The following is a 14,097-nucleotide window of genomic DNA, read 5'->3' as shown; positions in this document are numbered from 1 at the left end:
GTGATCATCTCTTAATCTATGGGAGCACCCTTCAACATAAACTCTGGGATCCTTAAATCTCTCAATTTCATGCTTCAAATTATCTCCTTTCTTTGCATGATTAAGGGACAGACCACCTAAATATTAAATTAGGTGGTTAAAGCCTTTAATCATAACTGTAAGGGCAGAAAGTGGAGCATGAGCAGCATTAAGAGCTTCAATTTGATCAAAAAATGATTCAATTATTACATTTTCATGTCACTTATTCAATGCGTACCACATTTATCTTCAAATGAAAAGTTTAGGGTTTAGAGTAAAGTGTCTCTATTCTCTCTGTCGCCACATCTTTGAACTTCTGAACGGTTTGAACTGATTGTAAAGAAATTACAGCAAGAATCCATTAATGTATGCTTTTCTCATACAGCGGTCATAGCTTTACCTACAGAATGAATGCGCTGTAATTTGTAGATATCCAACAAAATCAATTCGTATGCAATCCAGATAAATCATGAACCAGAAAGTATTAAGACTATAAATTCCCCACACAGGGTCAGAGGAAGGTGAGATGGATATGTCAAACAGAAAATGGATGTTAGTGCCCTAACTAAGTATTTCACCATCTTTAACTAAACCTAACTAAGTATTTCACGATCTCTTCTTAAACTTCACTATTACACATCTTTTACTGAACCTAACCGAGTAGTTTTCTTGCCCAAACTTAACTTAGTTGTTTCTGTGAAGACGGAAGTTTACTTTAAAAAGACTGTATGCATGTTATCAGCGAAAACTGTTGGACTTTTCTAAGAAAACGGATGAAAAATTATGATTATCTTTTACTTAAAATATCCCCCAAAAGTTGAATGAGTTTACGTTGGATTTAAACTCACTGACAGATCTGTATGTATGAAGCACGTAGACTTTGAACTATGAGTCGTATGAGGATGACATCAATTCGTATGCAATCCAGATAAATCATGAACCAGAAAGTATTAAGACTATAAATTCCCCACACAGGGTCAGAGGAAGGTGAGATGGATATGCCAAACAGAAAATGGATGTTAGTGCCCTAACTAAGTATTTCACCATCTTTTCTTAAACCTAACTAAGCTGTTTTGTTGCCAGACCTTATTAAGTTGTTTCTGGGAAGACAGATGTCTCTTTTAAGAACACTATATGCATGAAACGAGCAAAAAACTGACAGGTGTTGAATGACACGTTGAATGAGTATTTGTTGGACTTAAACTCACTGACAGATCTGTATGTATGAAGCACGTAGACTTTGAACTATGAGTCGTATGAGGATGACGTCATGGACCTTCCCGTTACCTCCTTGTGGTCCTGCTCCTCCCCCAGACGTTTGATCTTGGTGTAGTCGACGGGCAGGTCCCAGCAGTCGGCCTCGCTCAGCTGGTAGCAGCGGCTGCTGAGGAGGGCCTGTCTCTGGGGCGACATCGGCTGCAGGGCGGTCAACACCGTCCCGCTGCCCTCCGGACCGCCGGGCTGACCCGCCACGTCCACCGCGCCGCTGTCGTCCAGGTCGCCCACGGGGCTCTGAAGGAGACAGACGGGGGGGTCACATGATCACTGGGGTGGTGGTTGAAATGAAAGTGGATGGTTTACGATGCTGAGGTTTGGTGCAGGACATTTTAAAGTGTTCACAATTCTTCATAAAGATGTCCTGGTTTTGAGGTCCTAACTTAATTTTCAGACCCTCTCTATAAACGACAACAAACTTTCAAACTCCACGTCCAAACTTAAAACTTTAAAGTTTGACGTCTCTTCGTGACAGGAATCAGGATTGTTTTCTTAAGTCTTCAGCAGTCATTTTATTTCTTCTCACCAGATTTTTAAACTCTCAAATATCAATATCAGTATTTACCTCAAAATATCAGTATATCATCTCAGACTTCCTGGGTAACAAAAAGGAACTCATAATGCTAAAGTTTCAGTTGAGTTGCTCCCAGATTCAGATAAACAGCCAGCATGAAATCCCCCCTAAATGATGATGATGTTCACTTTATTCCAACTTGGGTCTTATCATAAAAGTTCCGTCCATCATTTCTGTGAGTAATAATAACTTTGTACTCACCAAGTGGACTGCTGAGATCTGGAAACATGGAAAACACGGGAAAAAAACAGTTTATCCAGATTATCTAGACTGCATAATCTAGAGGTGATACAGCAAATGTGCGGCCATGAAGTGTTTGTATTAAATGTACAGAAAATCAGTGTTTGAACAACTATAAATACAGAAGGTAGTTTGGATCAAATTACAACCTGTCTGACTGCTGGTGTCTCTGGACTCATCTTTTAGATGATTTCACCGAGTTCCCAATCTCAACAATTACTTTGGTGGGTACAATGTAATTGTTGAGTAGAAAAGATGGTCAAATCATAAAAAATAACTCTAAAGTTGTAATAAATAAACCTGAATCCTTCCACGAAAACTCACCTGAGCATGAGATAAACGTTTACCATCTAATTTTGAATACTTTATTTGATATCTTTAAAATAAGAATAACCTAAACTTATTAAAATAATGTAATGTGTTGTTGTTTTTTCCTTCGGTGTGTGTGTGCATGTGTTGGTGTGTGCACGCCTCCTCACACTACCTGAGTCAGCAGGTCTTGGGGTTTCCCTCCCAGAGCGTGAGGGAGCTCCCTGCACCGCGTCGACAGGTTGAGGATGGCCGTGGCCGCCATGTGGGCCGCCTCCATGTCGTGGGTGTAGTCGAAGCTGCTCTTACTGCAGGTGCTACTGGCGCTGCTTCCTCCTCCTCCACCTCCTCCTCCTCCTCCTCCACCAACTCCTCCTCCACCAACTCCTCCTCCACAGCTCAGGCTGCTGCTGCTGCTGGGAGCGTAGCTGCTGGTCGTACTGCTGGCCGGGCTCGACGTCTTACAGTAGCGCTTAGCTGCAGGGAGGCGTGAACACACACACACACATTCATTCAAACACACACACACACACACACACGTGGGGTTGATTTGTTAGATTGGTGCTGGCGTCCGGCCAAAACGGTGCAGCAGATGGATCAAAAATGTACAAAAGGAGGTTCTGTTACATTTCAAAATATGCAAAAAATAGACTGATGGAGGAAAACAGAGAAAAAGAGACTGATGATATTTATAGTTATATTTATTAAGACCCAAATAAACAGGGAATGATTCTAATAACAAGTATTGTGTGTTTCCGTATCATGGAGCTCGATCAAAAACATTATGTATACAGCTCATTTATAATATGCATCTCAATCAAGGAACACAAACCAACCAGCCAACAGTTTGTAGAGCTGGAGTAGAGATGCATGTCCAGAAGAACAGAAGGAGAAACACTCCTACTGTTAAACATCATGAACCTTTTAGAGAAGGTGTTTGAAGGAATGAAAGAGGGAGGCTGAGTCCAACAAGTCCTCCACCAGTTGATAAAAAACAGATTTTGGATCCTGATGTTCCACTTTTTTCTTATTTTGACATTAAGGACATCGACCCGTCAATCACAGATGACGTCAACGTGGGATTCACTGCTGATGAGGATGAGTCATGTGGTCGATTTCCGTTTATGGGAATATGATCGAGTGCATGTTAACGGGAATATTAGTGGAATATTAATTTTCTTTAGCCGTGCAAACAGCTTATTAGGAATGTTGTCTTTTTCAGGGTTCTGAGTCATGGATCAGATCAGCACTAAACAAAGAAAGGAGCAAATATAACTTTTGGAGTTCTCCCAATCACGCTTATTTGCCGCCGATACCGATTCCTGATAGTTGGTGATCTGTTTTTGCCATTACAGATCATTTTTGTTGTTTTGTTTTGTCATAGCATACTACTTCTTTATCCACCAACGTCCCAAAAATCATTTCAATTGCTCTGAAGTCATTGTAAACCGTACTGCACTTGGCGACATTTTTCTTCGTCACCATGAACAAACTCCATCCCACACACAAGTACTCACTTGAGCACCAAATGTGGATTAATCCGCCGCTAAAAATAGTCCCCAACAAATGCACTTTATCCTCCTTTTGCTTAAAACTACAGTGACCAGCTGTTTCTGGGGGGACATTCTGGACTATTTCTTGAAACTACATAATTGCAGATTTATGTCTTCAGTCGGAGCGAATGGTCTTTGAGAGACAGAGAGAGTAGACGAGGTCGGAAAGTATACTGAGACATTTTTCATGTGATTTTGTTGAAAAACGAGAAAAACACAGAATCACACCAGATGAAAGGGGGAGTCAGAGGGGAAGATAAAACGGAGGGGGGGAGGAGAAAACAGAGGCGACTATAGGGACAAAGAGAAAAGCGATTTTTGTGTGCTGGTGCGACGGTGAATCAGTGGCTCGGTAGGCTGGAGCGATGCTGATGGAGGGAAGGATGCTGGAGACGAGGGAGGGAGAGAGGGAGGGAGGGAGGGAGTCGTGACGGAGGGGGAGAGCAGACACCTCGTCTTAAAAAAAAACTCCCTCTCTTGCCTGCGTCTCACTAATGGCTCCCAGCCAAAGAAACAGGGCTCGCCTCCATTATCTCCCTCCCGTTCCACAATCCCTCCATCTGCACCTCCCCCCTCCATCCCTCCCATCACCTCCATCCAAAGGCTCTTGGCTCGGCATTTCCATAACTCTGCTCGGCTTTTTTTTTTTTTTTTCTCACTCTAGCCATGTGGAGAGGCGGAAAACACCGGCGTTTTTTAGCGCTTTAACAAAGAGAATACTCTGACTATAAAGAGCATGTGTGAGTGTGTGTCTGTCTATGTGTGTCTGTCTATGTGTGTGTGTTATCAAGTACAAAATGTTCTCACTACAATAGGAAAAAAGAAAAGTAATCCTCCATAGTGGGATCATTTTTGCAGGTTTTATTCCCTTTAAAGGACTGACTGCAAATCTGTTCCCATCCTGTTCTTTTATGCTCATTTTGAAAAAAAACTGCATAAAAAATTCAAATAAATGTTTTTTTTTTTATATATTTGCCAGAGGTGGTGAATTTTGCATATGAATAAACATGAAAATGGGAGTTAGACTGGATGTGAGGATAAATAATGACGAAGCGACACCTGCTTCTTCTTCTCATTACCACTTGTTATTCTGCCTCCTAACTTATTTAAATTCCAGTATTGTGCCGTAGATGCAGCATCTGCGTGTCGTTTCCACCCACTGTGACACATTTCTCTCCAACGGGAAGCCAAAGAAGAACAAGAACCGGAGAAAACACTTTTCAAACAAAGGAGATGAATAAACCAAATGCTCTTCTTACCGTCGTATCCCTTCGGAGACGTGTCCCGTCCGTGGTGGGACTTGGTGGCCGGGCCTCTCTTCCCGTAGCCGCCGTGCTGCCCGTCGTAGCCGCCGTAGTCGTAGCTGGTTTTGGAGTATTTTTCCAGCTCCTTGGCGAGGTTGGACCGCGGCGTGCTGGTGGGGACGTTGTTTTTGTAGCCGTACTGAGGGATCTCAAGCTGCTTGACGAAACACATCGGCCTGAAGGGAAACCAGAGGTTGCACCATTTAGCATCTCTTTGATTTAAACAATGAGTGTAAATCTAATCAACATGTTTGAATGTAATCAACGCTGTTTCCCAAAGCCAAGATTACTATCAACAAAACAAAGTAGACACTGTATATATTTTGCATGACAAAACACAGTGGCTCAGGAGGGGGATTTTAGACCACCGCTCATTTCTCTGCATTATTTTAAATCCCTTCTTTCTGCACATTAGCAAAGAAAATATGTTACAAATCTTCTCAAATAGGAAACTATTTGGCATCCTTGATTTTAGAGGCCAAAAATGTGAGAGGAGGTTTTTTTAAATGTGTTTCAAGATATTTCCCAAGGCTGTTTATCTTATGGGATTTTTTGAGTGTGCTTTGTTTCTGCACTATTGTGCTTCCCCAGTTAATTAAAATGTCACTAACACAAGTGTGAGAATTGTACTGCACTATTCGGTGTCCCTTATTCAAGTAACACACTCTACTGCATTTTTTTCACATCCAAAAATGTCAATGAGCCTAGCTAGGAATTTATGGGATTTCAATGCACCATTTAGCATCCTTAATTAAAAAATGACAAATACCGGTCTAGCTGCATGAAAAAAACATTTAAAATTAAAATATACAATGTGCTTATAGAAAAGCACACCTTCGCATTACTTACTGGTTATCTACTAACAATTTGGCATCCCTGGATTAAGAAATATATTTTTCAGTGCACCATTGCTGGTGACTTCATTGCACCATTTGGCATCCTTCATTTAAGAGACACACAAACATGTAATCTTTAAACTTTTGCCCAAGCCTTGTTGCTTTTTTGGAACTTTTTGAGAGGCACTTTTTGGACTTAAAGTTTGCTGCACTATTGAGCTTCCCCATCTCATTAAGATTCACAAATTTGGGGAATCCACTGCACCATATAGCATCCCTGGTTTAAGTAGACATGGTACATGTGACGCAGAGCTATGTCAAATAGCTTACTAAACCCAAAATGGCAATGAACAAGACAAAGTATGCTTTGTAATTAAGGATATATTTAGATTTGAATGCACCATTTGGCATCCTGTATACATTCATGCTATAACGCGTCGTTATCATTAAAACACGTTATGTTAATGTTCAGCGGTGTTGGTACCTGAGGACGCGGTCTGACGTCTGATTGGTCTTACTGCCGGTCTCAGTCGGGATGGTTTTCTCGTGGACCTTCGCCATCTTCTCTGCGGCAGCGATGGGACAACCGGACAGACTGGAGGAAGGGAGGAAGTAAGGGGGAGGAAGTAAAGGGGAGGGGGGGACAGCGCACGGCCTGGTTACATATACTGTACCGTCCACACACACACACACACACACACACACACACACACACACACACACACACACACACACACACACACACACACACACACACACACACACACACACACACACAGCATCTGGCTGAAGAGCGGTTCATCTGTCAGTAACAGCAGTTCAGAATGAATTATGTATTTAATATGGTCTACTTTATGATGACTGCTTTACTGACTGGTGGCTAGTGACTGATGCACTGACTGGTTTAAAAAGTCACTGTTTGACTGATTTACTGTTTTATAAAGTCAAAGTTTGACTGGTTTACTGGTTGACTGGTTTAGAAAGTCAAAGTAAGACTGGTTTACTGGTTGATTGACTGGTTTACAAAATTAAAGTTTGACTGTTTTACTGACTGGTTTACAATGTCAAAGTTGGACTGGTTTAGTGACTGACTGACTAACTGGTTTACAGACTGAGGGTTTGACTGTTTTACTGGTTGACTGGTTTACAAAGTATAAATTGGACTGGTTTACTGACTGATTGACTGGTTTACAAAGTTAAAGTTTAACTGTTTTACTGACTGATTGACTGGTTTACAAAGTCAAATTCAGACTGGTTTACTGACTGATTGGTTTACAAAGTCAAAGTTTGACTATTATACAGGTTTACTTACTCTAAACCAGTCAGTCACTAAACCAGTCAAACTCTGACTGGTCAAGTCAAAGTTTGACTAGTTTAAAGACTGTCTGGTTAACTGACTGTGGGTTTGACTGGTTTTCTAGCTGACAAACTGGTCAACTAGTTGACTTTCTGACTGTTTTATAAATTGACTGTTGCCCAGTTCAGCACAGACTCATTCCCATACTGCCTGGTTTGCTAGTTCATTGACTGACTGGTACTAATGACTTGAACATGACTCTTCAGTGACTGGTTACCGATTGATCCACCATGTTACTAACTGGTTAGGCACTGGTCTACCATTTTCCTGACCGCCTGTTCACTGACTGGTTGACTGACAGCTGATCGCAGCTCCACACAAACACCATTTTTTATCAATCAGCACTTTTCATTTAACAAACGTGTCACTTCACACCAACTCCCAGCAACACCCTCTAAATTTGTAGTTTTTTATTTGCTCCTTGTCAAGTTTAACCCCTCAGGGCTGCTTTAGAGATCACACACAAGTCTACTTCTTTCTATCAGCTGCTACATGTGCAATGATTGATTCAATTAGATAACATTACTTTTACTTAACAGCTGCTTTGGTCCCAAATTCACAAGGTTTTAATTGAACAAAAAGACGTCATGCATGCCTTCTAAACGCAAAGAATAACGTAAAATAGAAATTGTCCGTTTAGCTCCTGAAAAAAGCATTTTGACCACAAAAACAAAACTGAGTTTGTCCTAAAATAAGTCGTTTACTCTCTTAACATGTTTTATTTTCTGCCCTGACTTTGGGATTTAAAGAGAAGCTTTAAAAACAGATTTTATTCAAAACTAAAACTTCCTCCTTCTCCATCCGTCTGTCACTCGGGGCGATTTCTAATCACTTACATACACGGGAGGAATGAAATACTGTTAAACACACACACACACACATTTTTCAGGTTGATAGGAGTGTGTGAGCATTGTGTGACAGATCAGCACGACGGCAGATGCTTCTGCTGGTGCTGATGCTGCTGAGAAGGCGTTTCCATGGCGACTGACCGACATGAAAGCCAAGTGAGCTGGTAGCTAACGGTAGCTACGCTAGCTGGCTAGTGCTTTGTTTCCCTCTCCCAGTGGAGCTGTGCTACATAACACACCCTGCAGCCACGTCTGAGCCAGTGTGTGTGTGTGTGTGTGTGTGTGTGTGTGTGTGTGCTTCTCTGTCTGCCAGTGCACGTGTGCTGCTGTCTGTGAGCTAATTTGTGAGTGTGTGTGTGCATAAAACAGTGTGTATGTCTGTGATTTGAGGCTCTACGTATGTGTGAGAAAATGAGTGTGAATCCTAATCACTTTACATCATTTAAAGAATATGCATGTGAGTGCATGTGAGTGTGTGCATGTGTGTGTGTGTGCGTGTCTCTATATGTGTGTGTCTTGGCGTCTGCATGCTCTGCTCTGCCTCTTAAACAGCTGAACTGCTGATGTGATTCAGCTTTAGCTCAAACATGGCAACATTTAAATTAAAGCTTCTAAACCTGAAGATGTTCCTGCAATAAAAATCATTTTCTACGAAAGATAATTTGGCATTTTTTGGACATAAAAAGCTGTTTTTTTGGGACATTATTGGGTAAAAACAAAACAAAATATCTTGTATCTGAGGGTTGTATGAAAAACAAACAAACATATGAGACCTGTGCGTGTTTCACTTTGGGTTTTTGAGAGACCTAACATCTTAATATTTGACAAAAAAGAAAATCCTGTGTAATTTAACTATCAGAATTTAGAGCCTGGAGACAATTTGACTTTGACTTGAGACTCTCTGAGGAATCCAGTTTCTAAATGATGTTTCATTTTGTGGGGGAAATTTGAAGTTACACCTCAAGTCATTCTGCAAAATAATAAAGTGAAGTTCTGCCACTGGAGATGTGTTTATCAAATCAGAAATCAAATCTCAAATCTAAACACACAAACTTGCAGCCTCTGAGCTGTAAATCTGCCACATTCACACGTCGGCGGTGTGTGTGTTTTTTTTGCTCTGCAGCCTCGCCTGAAGGCCGCCCACTCACCTGCGGTGCGAGTTCCTGTTGCTATTGACATGACCCCGTCCAGAGCAGCCGGGAGTGGGGCACTTTAAAACATTCTCATACATGGCAAGGACTTTGACAGACAGGAGAAGGTGAGAAAGACAGCGAGGGTTAGGAGCAGACAGGAGAGTTATCGGGCGTTCAGCTGCGGCGGTTTAGGCATGCACAAGATCACGGCTGCACGATGGATGACAGCTGCACGACTGAAAAAATGAGCATGAAAGCTGCACCAAATATTCAGTGTTGTGTCTAAACTCCAGCGTGAAAGGATTGTGTGAATAAGAGGAAATAAACACACAACAACCATTCAATCAGGAAGTGAAATCTGTGCTTTACTAGTTTCATGCTGCTTCATAAAGCAGGTTTAAGTCTGAGGTAAATGTTTCTAGTCATGTCCTCTCTGTGTAATCCTCTCCTGCTGGGGGAAAACACAACGAGGCTCATCTGCATTCTGATCGCTGGGCTCGTTTTCGTGAAATTTCTCGAGACGAGAGAGTACTGGAAGACAAGCGTTTGTCATGCACTGTTAGAATCCACTGATGACTGTGCAGATGGTAACAGAACAGCGTGAGGGGCGACGCACGTTCTGCATCAGAAGAACTAATTATTGTGTTACGACAAAGGTTTTCAAATCTGTTTAAATCTTTATGCATCTACACCAAGACAATATATTCTTTTTTCTATGTTTGTTCTGGTATATTGCATATTTCAGAAGATGTTTTCATTACATACATGCACTAAAAACATGGCATAATGCATAATATCTAGAAAAACTTCATCTATATATTTTATTTAAATCACTCCCTCTGATTGAAAACACTGGAAAAAGTTTGTACTGAATGTGTTTTGTAAAAAAATGTGTGCTTTAATACCATAAACTGGATATGGTATAAATTACTAAGCTTCTAAGTAACATTTTCTTGTCTTAGAAATAGAATTTACAAGGTTCACTTGAAATTAAAAAAAGTATTTGCTAAAATGCAGCTGATAAGACCGAAAAGAAAAATGAACTCTGATATTTTTAGCTATATTTATTGACAAAATCTATATTTGTTGTATTCCTAGTTTGATTTCTTGCTGTTCTTCATGTTATTACATTTTGTAGGTGTGACGCCCACCTGATCTCATGTCACATATCACCAGTTCAGTGAGCGTGATTAAAGCAGGTTTGGAGATTTTCTCATGCAATGTTTTTTTTGCAGCCAGCAGGTGGATAAAATTGATTTGTTCATGCAGTTCACGTTACATCAGGAACACAGAAACCGAAACCAGACATCAGGCAGGTGTGATGAGGAGGAAGGAAGGAAAGCAAAGGAGGACACAAAAACTAAAGCAAAAAAAACTAAAAACTCTCTTTCAAGACGACCAACTTTTAGGAGCATTTCGTGCAGAAAAACAACTAAATGTTCTCTAAAAAAATCTATTAAAAATCATCAGTACCCTGAATATGTTTTGTCACATGACTGCAGATTAAATTCTGATTTATAACAAACAATTAATCCATAACTGGGCTATACATCTTCAGCTCAGCTTGTAGCTTTCACCAAGTCAAACCGAAATCATTCATAAATCGCAACAAAAACATAAAAATGGAGTCATGCAGGACAAATGCATGATGGAGGACATGCCCAACATTGTCCAACTTTCACTGCTACACAATCCATCCAACAAGTCATTTGATGTAATTCTTTAAATCTTTTTATAAAAATATCTGCATGTTGAGACTATCAATTGTGTCCATAAGAATCAAGAGTTTTCTGAAATGATTTTATCCGGATCTGACCAGTAAAAAAACTTCCAAAAGTTAAGATTTGGATCCTAAATGTATCTCAGCCATGATACTGCTTTAACGAGAATTCATTTTGTGTTTGAACATTAAAAAACACAGAACAGATATTTAATTAGTGTGATGCAAATTAAGAAGATAATGGTGGAACGATTCACAAACATTTCTCAGAGGCAATCTGATTGTGATTAAATTAAACCTCAAGCGTTGGAGCTAAAGAACCACAATAATAAGTAACATCGTTTACGCTGCATTCAAGCAAACTGGGAAGTTTTGATGAATCCAACATAGTAGTTAACACCTTTGCTGACCTTTGAGTTACGCCGGATAAATAGCCTAAATTATCCATACTGTTAGAAGTGAAACCAAATACAAATGGTGTTAAACTCCTTTTTATTAACCGAATCAAATTAACTAAAATTAATATCAGATTTTATTTTGATGCAACTGCACATATTGAGACTTTATGAGTGTTTTAAAAAGGTCAGGAGTCACCAATTTATTTTTGTATATGTTGTTTACCACGCCGGTAAATCTGAATAAATTATACTTTGGTGCTCATGGTTTCTGTAAAAATGAATTCAAGGATTGAACTGTGGAGAATCTAACCGATGTGTAGCATGTCACATGACAAAAGTAAGTAGTAGTTGTAGCCTAAGCTTGATATTTTATAATTATATTTATTACGCCACAGTTTCTCTTTTCATTTTCATATTTTCGCCAACTTTATCTTATAGAGAACACAACATTTGAGGGTCTTAAGCTCCCCGACTGTGGTTCAACAAAGCTGCTCCACCTCTGAGAAATGATGAAACCACAAAACCACCAGACTGAAGAACGTATCGATCCCAAATGACTTGTCAGACTGTTGATTGTTTGTTTGTTTAAAAGTGGGTTTTCTGTAACATGACATCCAGGCAGAGGGACTTACTCTCAGGAGGGACCCGGTCTTTGTGAGGACACCCGGACAGGCTGCGGTGATGCGGGTACAGACCCGTCACATGACCCGTCCCGTCGCAGCCCGGCGTCGGACACTTGCTCTCCTTCTTCTCCCCCCTGGAAGAGTCTGGAGGGGACAGAGAGACGAGGTGAGTCAACAGGTCACCGAGTGTCGGCACAACCGGCGGCTTTCTGGCATCAACAGGACCAACTCCATGTGTGGGTGCTAGATTTGGCTAATAGCCTGGTGTTGGTTCTCTGATTTGCCAGCCACATGTCAGATTTGTTAGAGAGTCAAAAAGAGAGGTGAAGTCCTTCCCCTTCTGGTGTCCCCCCATGGGACCTCATTTCAGAAATAAATATAAGCGGTTGTCAACAGTGAGGGACAAATCTTTTTTGGATCCCCTTTGAATTGTGCCATGAATTACACATATGGTGTTTGTCAGTTTATAAATATAATTTTGCACTTCAAGACATCCCTCTCTTGTCTTGGATGTCTTATCAATTGTGTATTTGTTACAGTCTTGTTCTTCAACAGTTTAATGACAAGATGAGGCTTTCTAAACGTGAAAAATTATCTTTTAAATTGACAAACATGGTGTGTATAGTTAATGGCAACAATCAAACGGGATCAAAAAATGATTTGTCCTGGCCGTATATTTTTTCCAAAATATAGGGCAAGTCGTCAACTGGACGGGGCAGGACTTTGCCTCTCTGTAGGTCTGATGTTATACTTCTTGATGGCTGTTTCAGGTGTTTGGAGAAATAATTGACCAATCAGAGCTTTGTTTGTAGGATTAAGAACGGGATATGTCATCTTCATACGTAGCTTCCTAGCCATGACAGAAATATTGCGACAAGCACAGATGAGATTAGTAGAAGTGAACAACTCTAGAATCGACTTATTTCAGCAGCAACATCTACGGTGTCAACTGAAAATGACATTTGTCTGAGGGATTTGGAAAACAAAACAAAACAGATACCCAAAAAGAAATCAGCGAGCATGAACACAAAGTCAGTAAAACAAAATAGCATATTTAATGGTGCAGAACTGGGTTAATTGGGCGGGAATCTTCAGCACTCACGTCCACTTTGGGACACAAAATTGTCTCCTGGAATGAGTTTAACGTCCTCGTTGAGATTCTTGATCATAATGAAAGCTTTCCTGTGGACTAATAAAAACATAAAAACAAGCCATCTGAAGCCAATGTGAGGCTGATAACCGCATAGCTCCGACTCCAACGCCGCCGGGAGGGAGTCGTATTTGAGTGGATTTAGAGAAATAGGCCGCAGATAGCGTCCCACAGATGGATTTGCTCTCCTAACGGGCTGTGCAGATTGCCATTACTCATGCCTGACAAGCCGGCCGTCTGAAGATCCCACACCGGCCTATTTTAACAACATAAGCTGCTGTCAGAGGAAAACTGAGCATCTGCGAAACAACAAAAAAGAAACTGTGTTGCTCCTGAATGCACCAAATTAGCGCCCATTATCTCATCGGCGGCCATGTGCAACATTTCTAAAATAACACAATGGGATTTTAACAGGTTTAAAGAGCCAAGGGGTCAGAAAACTCATCCGATGCGCACAGAAATGTTCCAATGAGGAGGGTGGGGGGGGACCAACATTAAAGTTACAGTTATGTGTTTGTTTCCTGCTACAGCTCTGACAGCCTGCGGCGGCTGCAGTGTTGAGGATTACAATAAGTCAGGCAGACAAGATAAACTTCCTCCTCGCTGACCTGGGGTCAGATCTTCGGAGGGAAAAGCAGATTCAGGTCACATCTGATGCAAAGAGGTGATGCGAAGAATTGGCAGAATTTGGAAAGGAAACATAATGGGAATTTATGTTAGAAAGAAACAAAGTGTTTTTATTGTTTTCATCATCTGACA

The 14,097-nt window shown here is 40.8% G+C and overlaps 1 protein-coding gene across 1 annotated transcript in view; it reads right to left on the bottom strand.

The window, feature by feature from the left end:
• myt1la (myelin transcription factor 1-like, a) overlaps nt 1-14,097 on the bottom strand; it is a 48,523-nt gene that overhangs the window by 14,326 nt on the left and 20,100 nt on the right. Inside the window, exons 11-17 of the mRNA XM_054618422.1 lie at nt 12,198-12,332; nt 9,463-9,553; nt 6,594-6,704; nt 5,229-5,449; nt 2,813-2,893; nt 2,589-2,761; nt 1,295-1,530 (exon numbers count right to left, since the gene is read on the bottom strand). Coding sequence (XP_054474397.1) covers nt 1,295-1,530; nt 2,589-2,761; nt 2,813-2,893; nt 5,229-5,449; nt 6,594-6,704; nt 9,463-9,553; nt 12,198-12,332 — 1,048 coding nt within the window. The remainder of the gene's footprint in view (nt 1-1,294; nt 1,531-2,588; nt 2,762-2,812; nt 2,894-5,228; nt 5,450-6,593; nt 6,705-9,462; nt 9,554-12,197; nt 12,333-14,097) is intronic.

The sequence above is a fragment of the Anoplopoma fimbria genome, chromosome 18 (genome assembly GCF_027596085.1).
Source record: "Anoplopoma fimbria isolate UVic2021 breed Golden Eagle Sablefish chromosome 18, Afim_UVic_2022, whole genome shotgun sequence".
Taxonomy (NCBI): domain Eukaryota; kingdom Metazoa; phylum Chordata; class Actinopteri; order Perciformes; family Anoplopomatidae; genus Anoplopoma; species Anoplopoma fimbria.
This window is presented reverse-complemented; position numbering and strand designations above follow the sequence as displayed.